Raw genomic sequence first — 18,526 nt, 5'->3', positions numbered from 1 at the left:
CTCACTCTCACTCTCTCTCTTTCTTTTTGAGACAAAATGTAGTCCTGGCTGCCTGGAATTCGCTATGTAAACTAAGTACTAGGCTGACAATCTCTTTTCTGCTGGGTCTTGAACCTGGGATCTTTATGCAAACTAAGCAAGTCCTCTCCACTGAACCATACCTTTAACTCTCCCTCATCCCCAAAAGTGTCTTTGAATTGCTTCCTGAAGCAGTTTTCTCACCTATTAGGCACCAGGCCGTCATGTCACAGTAAAGCTGATTAGAGATCTCCTATTCTCAATCATGAGGCTATACTTTCCTTAACTCAGATGTTTCTAAGGCTCATACATTTCATACAGATCTCTTTCAGTGGCCGCCTGCGGCAGACAGAGAACATCGTCTCTCCGTGGTTCTTAAACTTTAGCAGAGGAATCACTGGGATAGGGGTGCAGAGCTTGAAGCCTGGCTTCCACAAATTCAGATTAGTGGATTTGAGGATTGGGTTCTGGAACCCACATTCTTAGTTCCCACTGCAGTTAGAGAAGCGTCATCTATGTGCTTGCCATGTGCAGTTTCGTTCGCAAGGCTGCCTCCATTGCTAAGGCCAGTAACACCCTAAACACTACTACTGCTAAGACAGCAGCATTGTTCTAAAGCCGTAGGAACTGCCTGACTCCCCAGACTGGTTCTGAAAACTCTCCAGAGTTTTACAGCTCCTGGTTTTATTTTCCTCTGGGGAAGCTGTCTGTGGTTATGTTGGTCATGAGAAACACGGTTTTATTTGCTCAAGAATGTCTGGAATCGCTGTGACTTTTTCACTGCTCTGGTTGAAGACTTCCTCATTGTCCATCTGGATAGTCACTGACTTATTCAAAATCTCAACGCATCTCCCTACTCCCTGGGTTCAAACTGCCAGTAGAGAGGATAAAAGCTTTTGTAGGATTTGAGACATAAAATAGTCAGCGGTAGCTCAGAGAAGTGATTCTGGCAAGACAAAATGGAGTTGATGCAAGTGTAATAGTCTCCAGGGCATGTGTGTTAAAAGCCCTGTGTGTAAAATGTTTTATGAGGCTATAGCTCAGTTGGTATGGTGCTTGCCTAACATACACAGAGACTTGGGTGCAACCCCCAAGACTACAGAAAAGCAAGTGTGGTAGTGCATCCTAGCACTTGGGAGACAGAAGAGCAGAAGTTCAAGGTCAAAACTAGAGAGATGGCTCACTGGTCCAGAGAACTTGGGTTAAATTCCCATTATCCACAGTATATTCACAACCATCTATAACTCTAATTCCTGGAGTATTTGACAGACTTCCTGGCTTCTAAGAGTATCGGGTATTCACATGGTATATAGACATACATGCAGGCTAAATACAGACATTAAAAATAAAGGTTGGAGCTGGAGAGATGGCTCAGAGGTTGAGTACTGACTACTTTTCCAGAGGTCCTGAGTTCAATTCCTAGCAACATGATGGCTTACAACCATCTATAATGGGATCTGATGTCTTCTTCTGGTGTGTCTGACATACAAAAAAATAAATAAATCTTTTTTAAAAAAAGTTTAAGATCAGCTGGGCGTGGTGGGGCACGCCTTTAATCCCAGCACTCGGGAGGCAGAGGCAGGCAGATTTCTGAGTTAGGCTATACAGAGAAACCCTGTCTCGAAAAAAAACAAACAAATAAATAGTTTAAGATCATCTTCAGTTACATAGAGTTTGAGTCCAGCCTGGAATATATGATACCATCTTTAAATTAAAAAAAATAAAGACCAGTATTAGCATATTAGATTGAAGTATTACATTGGAAAGAGGAAAATTGCTTTCTGTAATACAAAGTATGGGACATAATACTGTGCATGTGAAAGCATTAATAGTTAGGGCCCCACCTTCCTAGGGAATGGCCACATTTCTCACGTTCTCAGACTCAGTGAATATGCTCAGAGGCATGCATGTTTTTGTACATACTGTTTTCTTTTGTTTGTTTTTGAGATAGGGTCTTATGCTGTAGTCCAGGCTAGCCTTGAACTCATGATCCTCCTTCCCCATTCTCCCCAATGCTAGGATTACTGGAGTGAACCACCATGGTCAGCTTTGCACACACTGTTTTGTTTCCTTAGATGTTGCCTAAGAAAACATTTAACATGTTTTAGGTCCTTCTAATGTACTCTAAGGTAGAAGATTAATTTGGTCTCCTCTATCCTAATGGAAATTATAATGTAATGGAGTGGGGAAGCATAATACTCAATAAAACCCAAGAAAGGCTATGGCGGTAACTGGGGAAAGTGCTTGGAGGGAGAAGCACGGGATGTTAGGCATGGGTTGGAGGAGCCTGATCTAAAGGTTCAGTACAGTTCCACACAAGAAAATGACTTTGCTACTGAGACCTCAAGAATTAAGGATTAACTATGGGGTAGGAGAGCTGGCTCAGCAGTTAAAGATACTGGCTGCTCTTCCAAAGGACCTGGGTTTGATCCCCAGTGTCCACCATATGTATATATATGTATGTATACATATACATATGTATGTATGTATGTATAGTTCCAGGGGATCTGATGCAATATTCTGGCCTCTGTCAGTACCAGGGCATAAGTATGATAAACACACATACATGCAGTCGAACACTCGTACAAATATAAGAATTAGCAATGATTGGAGAAAAGAATGCTTAGGTTAGCAGGAACACTGTGTCCTTGGCACCGGTGGCAAGAGTAATCAGGAACCCACAGGACTCTGATTAGAGAGGTCACTGAGCAAGGAGCAGCAGCTGCTTCAGGGAAGAAGCAAGCGGGGACCTGGTAGTTCATAGCAATGTTTTGTATGTGATCCAAAAGGCAGTAGAATGCCATCGGGAGCTTTTGAAGAAGGAGTGTAGGGTGTGGTTACATGTTCAGGTTAATGTAGGGACATCACTTCTTCAGCTTCTCCGCCCCCTCTCTTTCTCTCTCCCTCTCTCTCTCTCTCTCTCTCTCTCTCTTTCTTTTATTAATTTATTTTTTACACTCCATATTCCATTCCCTGCCCCCCCATCCACCCTCTGACTGCTCCACATCCCACACCTCCTCTCCACCCACCTGTCTCCACGTGGATGCCCCCACCCCCCAACCCACGTGACCTCTAAACTCCCTGGGGCCTCCAGTCTCTTGAGGGTTAGGTAGGTGCTTCATCTCTGAATGAACACAGACCTGGAAGAAGTTTACTGTATGTGTGTTGGGGGCCTCATATCAGCTGGTGTATGCTGTCTGTTTGGTGGTCCAGTGTTTGAAAGATCTCAGGGGTACAGATTAATTGAGACTGCTGGTCCTCCTACAGGATCGCCCTTATCCTCAGCTTCTTTCAATCTTCCCTAATTCAACAACAGGAGTCCACTGCTTCTGTTCATTGATTGGGTGCAAATATCTGCAGCTGTCTCTTTTAGCTGCTTGTTGGGTCTTTCCGAGGACAGTCATGCTAGGTCCCTTTTTGTGAGCACTCCATAGCCTCAGAAATAGTGTCAGGTCTTGGACCCTCCCTTAAGCTGGATCCCACTTTGGGTCTGTGGCTGGACCTTCTTTTCCTCAGGCTTCTCTCCATTTCCATCCCTGTAATTCTTTCAGACAGGAACAATTATGGGTCAGAGATGTGACTGAGGGATGAGTTTTACAGGCAAATGGATGGAACTAGAACATATTATCCTGAGTGAGGTAACTCAGACCCAAAAGGACATGCATGGTATGTACTCACAGATAAGTGGATATTAGCAAGATATATATATATATATATATATATCCAAGATACAGTCCACAGGACTCAAAATGGTCAACAAGCTTAAGTGCCCAAGTGAGGATGCCTCAGTCCCACTTGGGAGAGAGAAGAAAACAATCACAAGTTGGGAGGGAAAGTGGATGGGATGGGGGTGGAGTGTGGGAGAGAGGGGAACCTGATCTGGTATTGGGTGAGGGAAAAGGACTGAAGCCCTGAGGGCCAGCAGAAAGAGTGGAATCGGGCAACTTCAGGAAATAGGAGGTTGGGGGGACCCTCCAGAATGCACCAGAGACCTGGGAAGTAAGAGACTCTCAGGAATCAAAGGGAAGGAAGGACCTTAGATGAAATGCCCTACAATAGAGAGAGGGAACTTATAGAGCCCACCTCTTGCTCTTATAGAGCAAGAAGACAGGGCATCAAGTGAGGGATGGGGTTGCCATCCTACAGTCACATTTCTTCTTTCCTTTCTCTCTCTCTCTCTTTCTTTCTTTCTTTCTTTCTTTCTTTCTTAAGAAAGCATTGCTGGATTCTAGGTAGAAATCATTGAGAAAAGGTGTTTATGTAGCTACTCAGACTGTGAGTTAAGGAACAAGATAGTGGTTTGGATTAGGGCATTAGGACTGGTGATGACAGGACTTACAGTGAAAGTGTGTTTTGAAGCTTGAATTGGCAGAATTTAGTGAGAAATTGATTTAGATAGAGAGGGAGGGAGGGAGGTGGGCTGGAGGGGGAGAGAACGAATATGAAGGCTATATACTAAATTACTGGGTTGAATTGGGTATATATAAAAGGCATTTATGTTTTGCTGTGTCTGTAATGTGCAGTGTGTGAGCCCACATGTGTGGATGTATGTGTGCATGTGTGCAGGTTCGTGGAAGTCAGAGGTTGATGCTGCCTGTCTCCCTTGATTATTCTCCACCTTGAACTATCCTTGTTTAGGCAGGATGTCTCACTTGAGCCCAGAGCTTCCAGATTGTGCTAGCTGGCCAGCTTGATCTAGTGATCCCTTCTCTCTGCCTCCTAAGGGTTAGTTAGGGTTACAGGTGGCCACCATGTCCACCAGGTATCTATGTGGGTGCTGGGGTTCTGACCTTGGCTCCCACATTTGTATGGTATATCCACTGAGCAATCTCCCAGGTATGGTCTTTATATTGACATTTAAGGAACGCTGGTGAGAAGCAGATTAAAGTGGAAGATCAGGAGCTTATGTGATGGTTTTTAGTTATTTTACTCAAATCCCCACTCCACAAATTTTTGCTGAAAATTGTCCTCCTGCAAACTGTGTTGCTTGGCTTTTCTCATTATCTGCTTTCTCATAATTACCATGCACTAACTTGCCTGTCCCTCATTAGACAGAGTCCTTTGTCAGGAAGCACTTTGGCCATCTTGGAAAGGGGATAAACATTTCCCTCCATGTTTCCCACTGAGTGTTGTGTGTTAAAGGCTCCTGTGATCCTCCTTCTGGATGGAGCTGGAGTGAGTTAATGTTTCTTTATTGCAGAGCAGCATCTTGCTTTCTCACGAGGTGGAGCCTGACACACATTTCATTCATTTCATTTCTGCCTCTTCTCCACCACCCTTTGTCTTTTGCACCTCTCATGTTTCTTGAATTGGAATTAAGAGGTAGGAATAGACATTCTGTGGGAATTGCTAATTTGATCCTGAGTGTGGCCTGCATGGCAGATGTAACTGGCTGCTGTCAGAAAATGTCTATGGGAAGCTCATTTTGCCTGCAGTTGTTGCAGATCTGTTTCTTTTACTCCCTGTGATGAAAACAGTCTTCAAGAGATGAGAATTTACTATTGTTCATTCCTACCCAGCTGTAAAGATAGGCGGCACAGAGAGAGAAACTCGTTGTCTTTGTAGCAGTGCTGGGAAGAATGAGTAAGAACCCTTCGGTGTCTCATTATCCCCACCCTTGGCCTTTGCTGACGCCAGGCTCATACCCCTGAGTTGCTTGTAGTATAACATGGTTATGTTAGCAGCGTTTTTCTTTTTGGCAAAAAGTTGTTTACCACTTTTCTAAGGCTGTTTGTACTGTTCTTGCATGATGGCTGTAGTGGCTCAAAGCCTGGGTTGCAGGGAAGTAGAGCCGACTTAAGAGAGGGGAGAGAGGGCCTTTGTGTGCCTGTCCCTTTCTCTGCTTTCCTCCTTTGTTTTTCCTGCTGCTGCTCCACCTCCTTCCCCCTCCTTTCACGTTCTCCTACCTCCATCTCTCCTTTCTGCTGTCCTTCTTCTTCCTCTTCCCTCCTCCTTTGCCTTATCTATTCTCTCTTCCCCATTCCTCCTTCCCACCTTCCCTCAGACAGTAGAAACTGGTGGCAAGTTTTATCAGGAACTCACAGACTCAAAACAAGAAAAATTATTTTTTAATCTGGGCCTTATTTTGGAATGCCACATTGAAAATAATTTCTAGTCATGGTGGTACACACTTTTAATCCTCGCAAGTGGAAGGCAGAAGCAGTCAGATCTCTGTGAATTTGAAGCCAGCCTGTTTTGCATATTGAGTTCCACAATAGCCAAGGCTACACAAAAAACCTTGTCTCAAAAAAACAAATCAGAAAATAATTCTTTAGGGATTTTGTTGTTGCTGTTGTTTTTGTTTGTTTCTTTTTCTGAGAGATGGCATCACTATAGCCCTGACTCAAGTGGAACTCACTGTGTAGACTAGGGTGGCCTTGAACTCACAGAGATTCTCTTGCATCTGACTTCCGAAGTGCTGGTATTAAATCCATGAGCCACCATCATCTGCATTGTGTGTGTGTGTGAGAGAGAGAAAGATTTAAAATACAGCCTAGAGTAACAGTGTTAATATGTCATAGCCACACCCATACTACTATATCTTGATTTATGTGCTTATTTTCAAATTGGAGTCCCTTTGATGCCAGGAAAACTATCATTGGCTCTGCTATTAGAAGAGAATGTACCCATAAGTTATTTTTTCCTTTCTTTAATCATTTTTTAAAGTACATAGGATAAACAAGAGCAGATAAAGATCATCGTGGAGCAATATTTATTTGCTTATCCTATGTACTTTAAAAATGATTAAAGAAAGGAAAAAATAACTTATGGGTACATTCTCCATTTTTTGGTTATATGAGGCAGGGTTTCTCTGTGTGTAGCTCTGACTCACAGAGATCCATCTGCCTCTGCTTCCCAAACTCTGGGATTAGAGACATACCATTACCTCCAACTGGTTACATTCTTTTACTAGCATAATATTTAATCCTATCCCTCCTTCTCCAGATCCCCAACATATGCACCTCCCAACTTTATATGTTTCTCCCCTCAATAAGTCAGAATCCAGCTAGTGCTTACCACATTCATTGTGTGTGGGGTCCCTTCACCTACCAATGGACACTTCCCCAAAGAAAAATGATTTTCCCTCCCCATACAGCCGTCACCTGCCAGCAGCTCTTCAGCTAGGCATGAGAGTGCCTCTTTGGTAAGGGCATGTACTTAGTAGCTACAATGGGGACTATAAATATAATGCAGTGATCTTTTTTACCAAGGAAAGCAGATGCAGTTTTGATGCTTTGTCCTTAGATACTATTCTAGTCATTTCCGTGTTATATGTAAACATGGTTGTACTTGGTGGTCTTCAGTTGGAAAAGCCGTGCCTCAGGATACATTGTGTTCTATGTGTTTCACAGCATTGTTTTCTAGGAAAGCCATTCTGATTACAGAAACTGCTACTTTGTTTCAGGTCGGTCTTCTCTCTTTCCCTTTGAAGACGCCTTCTTGGATGACAGCCATGGTGATCAGGCCTTATCATCTGGCTTAAGTTCTCCTACTCGATGTCAAAATGGGGAACGAGTGGAACGCTACTCTAGAAAGGTGTTTGTTGGAGGCCTTCCTCCTGACATCGATGAAGGTACCACATGCATTCATTAACAACTATACAAGAGCTGGACTTTTGTGCGTTGTGTCACCATACCCTGACACTTCTCCAAGCTAGGGTCAGTAAACACATGTTGAATGTGTAATGAAATTAAACTATGACAAAGCTAACTTAAGCTATTGTAGTTCTCATAGGCTTTGGATGTGCTATTTTAGACTCACTACATGAAACTTGTAGTGGCCAGAACTTCATTTTCCTCTAATTTACATTTCTTACTTTGGGGTGATATGTATAGGCCACTGTACTTGGAGGGCAGAGGGCAGTTTGTAAGAGTTTCTTGCTCCCATGTGAGTCCCAGGGATTGAACTCAGGTTGGTAGGCTTCATGGCAAGATCCTCTATGCACCGAGCCATCTCTTCTGTCTGTGAAATTATATTTGAAACATCTTCTGCATCTTTACCTTTTTTTTTCTAAAACTACAGAAACATTCTCAGTTTTTGAAATCTGTTTTACTTTACATAAAGATCACCTTAGCTAGAACTAGATTTTTCTACCAAGTTTCTTATTAAGTTTATTGGCAGTAAAAGGAAAGGAATTAGAGTTAGAAATGTATTTTTTCATGACTAGACGCTAATAACCAGATATACTCCCTAGCAATGGTATTTTATTCTGCAGAGTTACTTCTGAGAAATACTTTAGAAAAGCTCTTAAAAGAAAATAAGTGTAAAAGTCGGGTGGGGGGGATCCCTTAGAACATTTTTTAATGAAAAGATATATTTTATGTTTCTCACAATTGCAGGTTTTCCCTCTTTTACTAAATTTCTTCTTTGTTTTGTAGATGAGATCACTGCCAGCTTTCGCAGGTTTGGACCCCTTGTGGTGGACTGGCCTCATAAAGCCGAGAGCAAGTCATACTTCCCTCCTAAAGGTAATGGACTCAAGATGTCCCTCTGTCTGTCAGACGCCAGACAGTACCAAATAAGATGGTCTTCCAAGTCTTGAAATAGCCATTGGCCCTATTTCCCCAAGTAACCTAACAGTGCTCATCATCATGTGTGAGTTTCATGTGGAGACACTCCCCAGGAGCGTACCGTGTGCGATGACCCCTGAGTTTATTATCAGTGAGATTGTTTCGAGTCTGTAATAGAGGAGCTTTGGCTAAGATTATAGTTCCCTAGGGTTTTGAAGGATGCCAGCAGTGGTAAAATGTAAAAGTTAGATTTATGTGTATTCCTATAGCTGTGTGGCTTTTAAAAAATTTTTAAATAGATCTCACAGTCCTGGGGATTGGGAAAGCTAGTGGCTAAAGAATGGCTTTGTGCCGTGTGCCCATTGTCCGCAGCCAAATGCCGAGTGGCTTGGCCTGTTGAGAGGTGGAGAACTAACTAGAAAAGAGTCTTCACAACATCCCGCTTCTCTTAACTTGTGGGAGGTTCTCCCACTAAGGCCCAACAAACATATTGCCTTGTGCTCAGAGATTGTTGTTGCTGCAGAGTCCAGCGGACGTCTGTGCTGATGCCCAGTTTGAGTGTGTTCGGAGAGTCATATAATAGACTACTTTGGGTTGAAGAGAGTGGGTTTCTCATTCCTGTGTTATGTTCTGCAACCTGTGTTTTAGAGGTGCCACTCATCTTGTTGATGACACCCCTGAGAAGTGACTTGTGATACATTTTGTGTGTAACATTCCTCGTCACAGAAGGAGGAAGTCAGCATCCTTGTCTTCCTTGTGCCCTGTGCAGGACAAACTTGAGCTTAAGCTGGGGAAGCCACTGGCTTCCTGCTGTGCTCAACTCATTGGGGTTTTGCTCACTTAGCCATCTCCTCCATTGCTCTGTAGCCCATGAAAAGAAGTTAGCCACTGAAGGGTTACTTGTGGTTTTTTAATATCTCCTCTTAGGTTTTTTTTTTTTTTTTTAAGACATGTGTACTTCGCTTTGTATTCCAGGCTGGCAGTATACTCAGTGTTTCTGTGCCTCAGCTCTCAGATGCTAGAGTTAAAGGCACACAACAATATCTGGCTCAGAACAGTTTTACATTTTGAAATTAAGTGTATTTCATCAGAAGAGATAAAAATCATTACACTGATCATTTCAATGGAAGAATGTGTTCCCTACCTTGTGATGCGTGAACTACACTATGTAAAGTTGTATATGTAAAGATGTTTTCAGGCCAGGTGTGGTGGGACATACTGTGATGCAGCATTTTATCAATGAATGAATGAATGTGTTTATCACACTATGGAATATGTCATACACTTTATAAAATGACACACATGAAAGGTTACAAAGTAGTCATACTGAGAAGATAATGAAAATCATTCTTGCATGAAGTTGTCAAATGGTCATTGGAGAAATAAAAGAGAAATTTATTATATATATGGTCACATTCAAATATTCATTCCAAGTGTATATCTGTGAGAAATACTCATTTTGCTAAATGTCCTCCTTATTAGTACGTATAAATATGTAGATTTATATGGAATTTTAAGGGTTTTTTTACATATGTACATTACATATAATGTATGCTGTTTTTTTTATATATTCCCTCTAACAATGTCAGCATCTTTCTGAGGTCGACCTACATTATCATTAATGAGCATAGTTTATTTATTCAAGTCTGTGGGTGTTAGAGTTCTTTTCTCTCATAAATTATGCTTGTTAGTATTATATTTTTAATTTTGTTTTTTCCTTTCTGAATTTTCTTTGCAAGGGGAGAGGTGCTGAAGCTGTAACCAGGGCCTTCTCTGTACACTGGGCAACAGTACTGACTTACAGTTCTGTCTTTACCTCCTAGGGTAAATTCCTGTTCCCAGTCTTAGTGCTTGGTTTATAAAACTCAGTTTTGCTGAGAGTCTAGGGAAATTATTCCTTTTTAATTTTTTCCAATTGTATTGTTAAAAACTATACTTTTGGAGTTATTTTTAACCTTCTTTACTATCACATTGATTTTCTATTGTTAGACAAGATAATAATTCCTGATACCTTTTAGATATTTGGGTTTTTTATGGAAACTTCTTTTATATGAATGACTTTTGTCTTTTAGATAGTCAGAAGTAGCCCAGGTTGGAATGGACTTACTCTATAGCTAAAGATGCCCTTCAGCCACAGGCCTCCGTCTTCTGAGGTCAAGCTGAGGGTTCCATGTCTTCTGGCAAGCACTCTATTAGAAGCCCATATGGTTTTTGCATTGCCAGTAAAATCACCAACTTTTTAAAGATTTATTTATTTATTTTATGTGAGTACACTGTGGCTGTCGTCAGACACACAAGATGAGGGCATTGGATCCCATTACGGATGGTTGTGAGCCACCATGTGGTTGCTGGGAATTGAACTCTGGACCTCTGGAAGAGCAGTCAGTGCTCTCAACCTCTGAGCTATCTCTCCAGCTTCACCAATACTTTTCTTTATGTGTTTTTGTTTGTTTTGTTTTGTTTTGAGACAGATTCTATGTAGCCTTGGCTGGCCTGGAGCTCCCTGGTGAGCCAAGGCTCGTGACACAGGTCTGTAACCATAGCTACTGAGGAGCCTCTGGGAAGAGGATTGCAAATTCAAGTTTGATTCTGTCTCAAAATAAAATAGACAAAAAGGGCTGGGGATGAAACTAACCTTGCCTAGTGTGGGAGGCCTGTACCACAATAACATGGTGTTACAGAAGAAAGAGGGGAGGGCAAAGGGAGGCAGAGAAGACAAGGAGTGGCAAGTGACGGGGCCCTGGTACAAACAGAATACAGGGTATAGATGTATGTGTCTAGTAGTCTCTGAAGGAGTCTGTGTTAGGTCTTGTGGGAATCTAGAGAAGACACCATTCTTGATTTTAAATGGCCGCACTTTCTTAAAGGTACTCAAAGATATAAATGTAAACTTTGAGTGGTAAAGTATGAATCCTGGCAGTAGATTTATGGGGCTCTTAGGTGTTGTATGGCCCTGAGTTGGTTATTTAACCTTTCCCTGCCTTAGTTGTATTGCCAACAAAGAAAGAACAAAATAGTACCTATTTCATGATGCTGTAATGAGAATTCAAAGGAGTAAATTCTGTTTATAACATGGTATTATAAATGATGGTATTTCTTTTAAACTATGGAACAATCTGTAATCCATATCAAGGGAACAAAATTATTCTAGGCATTCAAAAGAGATTGCTGTGGGATGTATAAAATCCTGACCTCTGGAGATAGGTAGACTCTAAGCAAGCAAGTGAAAGATCTGTATGACAAGAACTTCAAGTCTCTGACGAAAGAGATTGAAGAAGATCTCAGAAGATAGAAAGATCTCCCATGCTCATGGATTGGCAGGATGAATGTAGTAAAGATGGCCATCTTGCTGAAAGCAATCTACAGATGCAATGCAATCCCCATCAAAATCCCAACTCAATTCTTCACAGAGTTAGAAAGAGCAATTTGCACATTCACTTGGAATAACAGAAAACCCAGGATAGTGAAAACTTCTCAACAATAAAAGAACTTCTGGGGAAATCACCATTCCTGACCTCAAGTTGTATTACAGAGACAAGCAGGTGGATCGATGGAATAGAATTGAAGACCCAGAAATGAATCCACACACCTATGGTCACTTGATCTTTGACAAAGGAGCTAAAACCATCCAGTGGAAAAAAGACAGCATTTTCAACAAATGGTGCTAGTTCAACTGGCAGTCTGCATGTAGAAGAATGCGAATTGATCCATTCTTATCTCCTTGTACAAAGCTCAAGTCCAAGTGGATCAAGGACCTGCACATGAAACCAGATACACAGAAACTAATAGAAGAGAAAGTGGGGAAGGGCTCGAACACATAGGCATAGAGGAAAATTTCCTAATCAGAACACCAATGGCTTATGCTCTAAGATCGAAAATACACAAATGGGACCTCACAAAATTGCAAAGCTTCTGTAAGGCAAAGGACACTACATCCAATAGAGGGTTAATATCCAATATATACAAAGAACTCAAGAAGTTAGACTCCAGATCACCAAATAATCCTATTAAAAAATGGGGGACAGAGCTAAACCAAGAATTCTCAACTAAGGAATACCGAATGGCCAAGAAGCACCTTAAGAAATGTTCAGCATCTTTAGACATCAGGGAAATGCAAATCAAAACAACCCTGAGATTCCACCTCACATCAGTCAGAATGGCTAAGATCAAAAACTCAGGTGGCAGCAGATGCTGGCAAGGATGTGGAGAAAGAGGAACACTCCTCCATTGCTGGTGGGATTGCAAGTTAGTACAACCACTCTGGAAATCAGTTTGGCGGTTCCTCAGAAAATCATAGTATTATCTGAGGACCCAGCTATACCACTCCTGGGTATATACCCAGAAGATGCTCCAATATATAACAAAGGACACATGCTCCACTATGTTCATAACAGCCTTATTTATAATAGCCAGAAGCTGGAAAGAACCCAGATGCCCCTCTACAGAGGAGTGGATACAGAAAATGTGGTACATTTATACAATGGAGTACTACTCAGCTATTAAAAACAATGAATTCATGAAATTCTTAGGCAAATGGATGGAACTAGAAAATATCATCCTGAGTAAGGTAACCCAGTCACAAAAGAACACACATGGTATGCACTCATTGATAAGTAGATAATAGCCCCAAAGCTCAGAATACCCAAAATAAAATTCACAGACCACATGAAGCTCAAGAAGAAGGAAGACCAAAGTGTCTTAGAAGGGGAACAAAATACTCACAGGAGGAAATGCAGAGACAGTGCAGAGCAGAGACTGAAGGAAAGGCCATCCAGAGACTGCTCCACCTGGGGCTCCATCCCATATACAGTTACCAAACCCAGACACTATTGTGGATGCCAACAAGTGCTTGCTGACAGGAGCCTGATATAGGTGTCTCCTGAGAGGCTCTGCCAGAGCCTGACATATACAGAAGTGGATGCTTGCAGCTAAACATCGGACTGAGCATGGGGTCCCTAATGGAGGAATTAAAGGACTGAAAGAGCTGAAAGGGTTTGTAACCTCATAGGAAGAACAACAATATCAACCAACCAGACCTCCCCTTCCCCCCTCCCCCCAGAGCTCCCAGGGACTAAACCACCAACCAGAGAGTACTCATGGCTCCAGCTGCATATGTAGCAGAGGATGGCCTTGTTGGGCATCAATGGCAGGAGAGGTCCTGTGAAAGCTCGATGCCCCAGTGTAGGGGAATGCCAGGGCAGGGAGGCGGGAATGGGTGGGTAGGTGAGGGAACACCTTCATAGAAGCAGGGGGATGAGATAGGGGGTTTCCCCGGGGTGGGGTGTCGACTGGGAAAGCTCACCTACACAGAGATACTTCCTCCAACAAGGCCACACCTCCTAATAGTGCCATTTCTCATGAGCCAAGCATATTCAAACCACACATATGCCTTCATGTCGTTTCTTATGCTTAAACAACAACAACAAAATCGCAGATGAATATTTTACATAGTACTCAGGTATCAGTGAAGGATTATGTGAGCAGAGGAGTGGTTTTCTTAGTTTAAGACCTAGGATACTAGCAATGAGATATTATAAGAATAGGGGGAAAGGGCTGGCAAAATGCCTCAACGGGTAAGAGCACTGACTACTCTTCCAAAGGTTCTGAGTCCAAATCCCAGCAACCCACAACCACTTATAATGAGATCTGACACCATCTTCTGGTGCGTCTGAAGAAAGCTACAGTGTACTTATGTATAATAATAAATAAATCTTTGGACTGGAGTGAGTTGCAGCCGACCAGAGCAAGCAGAGGTCCTAAAAATTCAATTCTCAGCAACAACATGAAGGCTCACAACCATCTGTACAGCTATAGTGTACTCATATACATAAAATAAATAAACAAATATTAAAATTAGAAAAAAGAATGGGGGGTTGTAGTTGATGGAATGGCAGTAGGCGCAATGGCAGGGTGTGCTGACATTCCTTCCATTAATGTAAATGAAGAGAATACCTAATAATAATAAAAAATAATAAAAAAATGGGCTGCTAGTTGGCATTGTTGATCAGAGGGGAATCAGGCTGGTGTGTTGAAAGTTTGATTTAGAGTTTGGCTTGTCCTCACATCTGATCTGAGAAGAGATCCCTGGTGGGTGCTTGGTTTACAGTCAGGCCATGGGGAGCAGAGACGGGGGTTGGAATTGCATGTGTCTCCAGTCATCTTTTTTGAGAAGGGAGAGGAAAATGAAGAGCAGATAAGTAAAGTTTATAGCAACAGTTACTAAGACCAGGAAATAGAGATAGCTGTGGCCTTCTTGTCAAATACCTGGTATTATAACTGCCCAGTAAGTGGACAGAGCAGTGGGACCAGAACAAGACACTCTGGCTTTCAGTGAGCAAGTGTTGCTTTGTGAGCAACAGGAACGATGGTGCCTCCTCAGCAGAACTCATCGCCAGCATCCTTGTTTCCTTGTAGGATTGCTTTAGCTGCGTACACCTATCTGTCTGTACACAGGGCCAGTAGCATAACAGCTGAGATCAGTCTGTGTTCACATTTCAATCTCATCTCCCCACAAGCATCTAGTGACTTTTGTTGGCTGTTTCACGTATTCTATACCCTAATTTATTTGCTTGATGGCAATTTAGCCCATTAGTAATAATACTTATGTTCATGCATTCTTGTCTGTGTCCTTTTCTTTCAAGTTGTTTCCTTTAGGCTAAATTAGAACTACTTAAGTAGAGATGAAAATCTTAATGGCTCCGGATTTGATGTCACATGGTTTCCCAAAGCAATCGCTTTGTAAAGTTTATGCTAATTTGGACATCTGCACCAAGTTTTCTCTTTAGTTCCAAGTCAGATAAATGGCACATTGCAGCTGTGAACTCACCTTTTCGCTTCTTTGTTCGGCAAATAATGGACCTCTGCAGAAGCCAGGGCCACACTGGCCACACTGGTATGAATCATGTAACTGAAATGATCCAGTCTTTTTTTGATCCAGCCTGATTGGCTGAATCTTGGCTGCTTCCAGCCATCACTGCCCATCTTAGCAGAGTCTCATAGAGGAGCTTAGGGTGACCTTGAAGTCCTAACGGCTTTGAGTACTTATATTACAGATGTACACTACTATGACCAGCCCTACTGTCTTGAACAGAACAGAAGAATCCTTTTAGAACAGTGGTCCTTCTTTTTGTCAGGTTTCTAAATAGGCTCCCTTTCTTCCTTCAGGTCTCTGCTTAGATGTCACCTTAACAACAACAGTCGTTCTAACGTCTATATCTAAAGTAGCCATCCCCCTGCCCTCTGCTTCCCCTCATAGTTCTTTCGTACCTCATCCTACTTTTCTTTGAAGCACCTATCGTCTGCCTTGCAAACTAGAATGTAAGAGCCCGGTGCTGCTTCTTGTTTCACTCATGGCTCTGTACTGAGCACCTCCTACCCCTGGCACATTTGCCTCGAATAGTTTTTAAATGAATGAACTACAGCATTGCAAGTGATGTATAGTTTCATTCCTTGCTCAGAGAATCGAAGCCCATCACATCCTAGAACTGGAAAGTTCCTTACGATCACTTTACCCAACCTTCATTTAAAGCTGAAATAGAAGAGAAATGTCTTTTCATTAGTGTGCAGTTTTTATTAGACTGACTTGAACCTGGAATATCGGTAGTTGGTGTTATTTTACCTAGTAAATAAAGGAAGTGAACTTTTAAATTCATTCTTGCTTAGAAGGGAAAGCATGCTTAGGCTATATAGCCTGGTCCTCTGTTGTTCTCACATAAGCTGGAGTCTTTCCAAAGAGCTGTCTTAAGCGTGTAGTAGGTCTGAGTTGTCTTTTGTCCATAGCTTACCTATAGGCTTCTGCCTCTGGTGCTACCTCATCACTTCTGGACCTGGGTGAGATGCTTTGTGATGGAGTCCTTTGCCTGGATCGATCACAGACGCTCAGGTGCTGGCTCAGCTCAGGGGCACGGCTGTAAGTGACTAGCAGAGTATAAGAGGTGCTTGGATATGAGCAGGTGGTGTGGAGGCTGTGGTAGGGGTGGCAGGGCAGCTCGGCTGTGTGTACTGGGAGCTAATCCTCCATTGCAGTCTTCTGCTGAGAGTCAGCTCAAGTGTTCTCATGTTTCTATTTGAGTTCCAGAGAGGACATCTGATTAGCCCAGTTTGTGTTTGAAGACTTGGCTATAACGTAAGTTATTCCCAAGGTAGAGCCCTGGATTTCATGACTGCTATAAAGGAAAAGCTTGGTCGTAACTTCCTTGAGCACAGAGCTGTGAATATTCCATCTGGGAAGATAACTTGGCCCAATGAATGCAGTGGTAGACATTCAGTATAACCTCTCTCAGTATCTCCTGGAGAATGTCTCTTGTCCAAAGTTGCTGCCTCTGGAGCTATAAAAATGTCTCCCCGCCCTGGACTTTTTCTCCTTTCTGCACAAAGCAGCTGCTCCTGATATGGCTCTAATCTAACCTCTTGGGAAGGAATGGAACCCATGGGACCACACAGAGAATCTAGCCAGAGAGAGTACTTCGCCATTGTTGGCAGAGGCTTCTGGGCAAACACAGGGGCAGGAGCCAGCCTCAGATATTGGGCAAGAGATAGCTATGTACCCCGAAACCCTGCAGAATCTGAGATGCCAGCAATGGAGGAGGCTATAACCCACAGCTTACTCGGGTAGCTGGTACAAGCTTTGTCCATCTGGGTCATAGGTCCAGGTGCACAGAAGTAGACATAGGCAGGCAGTGTAATACCGTGACTGAGGTGTAGACTCTCTTCCACTTTCAGAAAAGCATGTGTATCTTAAAAAAAAAAAAACATATATTTTTATTCTTTTTTTTATGTGTGTATTTTGCCTGTATGTGTTTCTGTGCTTGTATGTCCATGCATCATGTATGTCCTGGTGCCCTAAGAGGCCAGACAGTTGACAGCAGCTGTGTGGGTGCTTAGAATCGAACCCAGGTCCTCTGGAAACATCAGCTCTTTAGCAGAGAGCCATTTCCTGAGCACCAGAAGCATATGCTACTGAGCGGCTTTTAGCTGCAGTCCTGGAGTTCCCTATGCTGCGCAAGCTGGCTTGCCTGCTGACCTTGTGACTAAGCCATGCAGTTGTGATGGTTTATGTAATACCAGCATGACTTGTGAGCCTGGCATAAGGCAGGCCACGTGGATTCAATCCACTTTGAACCAGCCAGCTAAGGTAATACTGTTTGAGGGACAAGAAAGGGACAAACAGGTCATTGAGTGACTATAGCAGGCTGGAGTGTAGCATCTATTTCATTTTCCTTCAGTTGGTCTAAAATCTGACTTTGGAAAGACAGATTTGCAAATGTCATTTTTTCCCCATGTAGATAATTTGAATGAAAATAAAATCTAGTCTCAGATTCCAAGTTTTTCCACCTTCTGGGTTATGTAAACATTAGTCAGGAAGCCTAATGAATTTAGCATGTATTTAATCTTTCACACTCTATAATACAATAAATACTTTGAGTAATATTCTTTTATTTTCCTTTCATAAATGTAGGTCTTGGCTGACAATTCTAACACTCTGGTGAATTATGAATATATTTTAACATTTTATATACTTGCAGTTTTCATTCCAAGGAGTGTTTTCTTGTGAAAACATTGAACCTGCATTGGACTGTACTGAGGTGATTTTTTTTGTCTTGTCCTGCTTAGACAGATGGAGAAGCTTCTATTTTTACTTTCAAGACCGTAGTACACTCCCACTTAGACTGTGGTATTAAACACCTGTCTTCTCAGCATTGTACTAAAGTCCAACTGTGAACTTGGTTTTTGTGAACCATTTACAATTTAGGGAACTGTACAGGAAGGAGAACAGCATTCGGGGCATGTAAGCCACAGGACAAAGCCTGAGCAACTACAGAAATAGGGACAGTGTGTACGAACAAGGTCACAGTGGTACATGCTGTGCCTGGGCAGAGATGCTAGAAAAGGGCAGGTGCTTCATCCCGGGAAACTGTAAGTACTCCTCATGAGGACTCTGCTTGGAAGCTGTAAGTACTCCTCGTGAGGACTCTGCTTGGAAGCTGTAAGTACTCCTC

At 42.4% G+C, this 18,526-nt stretch overlaps 1 protein-coding gene across 13 annotated transcripts in view; it reads left to right on the top strand.

Moving 5' to 3' along the window:
• Positions 1–18,526, top strand: part of Cpeb3 (cytoplasmic polyadenylation element binding protein 3) — a 187,271-nt gene that overhangs the window by 111,562 nt on the left and 57,183 nt on the right. For all 13 annotated transcript variants that reach the window (XM_029472536.1, XM_029472535.1, XM_021152378.2 and 10 more), the window contains 2 exons: positions 7,424–7,591; positions 8,397–8,486. In XM_029472536.1, coding sequence (XP_029328396.1) covers positions 7,424–7,591; positions 8,397–8,486 — 258 coding nt within the window. The remainder of the gene's footprint in view (positions 1–7,423; positions 7,592–8,396; positions 8,487–18,526) is intronic.

This window comes from Mus caroli, chromosome 19 (assembly GCF_900094665.2).
Source record: "Mus caroli chromosome 19, CAROLI_EIJ_v1.1, whole genome shotgun sequence".
Lineage (NCBI taxonomy): Eukaryota > Metazoa > Chordata > Mammalia > Rodentia > Muridae > Mus > Mus caroli.
The sequence above is the reverse complement of the archived record's forward strand: the minus strand, read 5'-3'. Positions and strand labels throughout refer to the sequence as shown.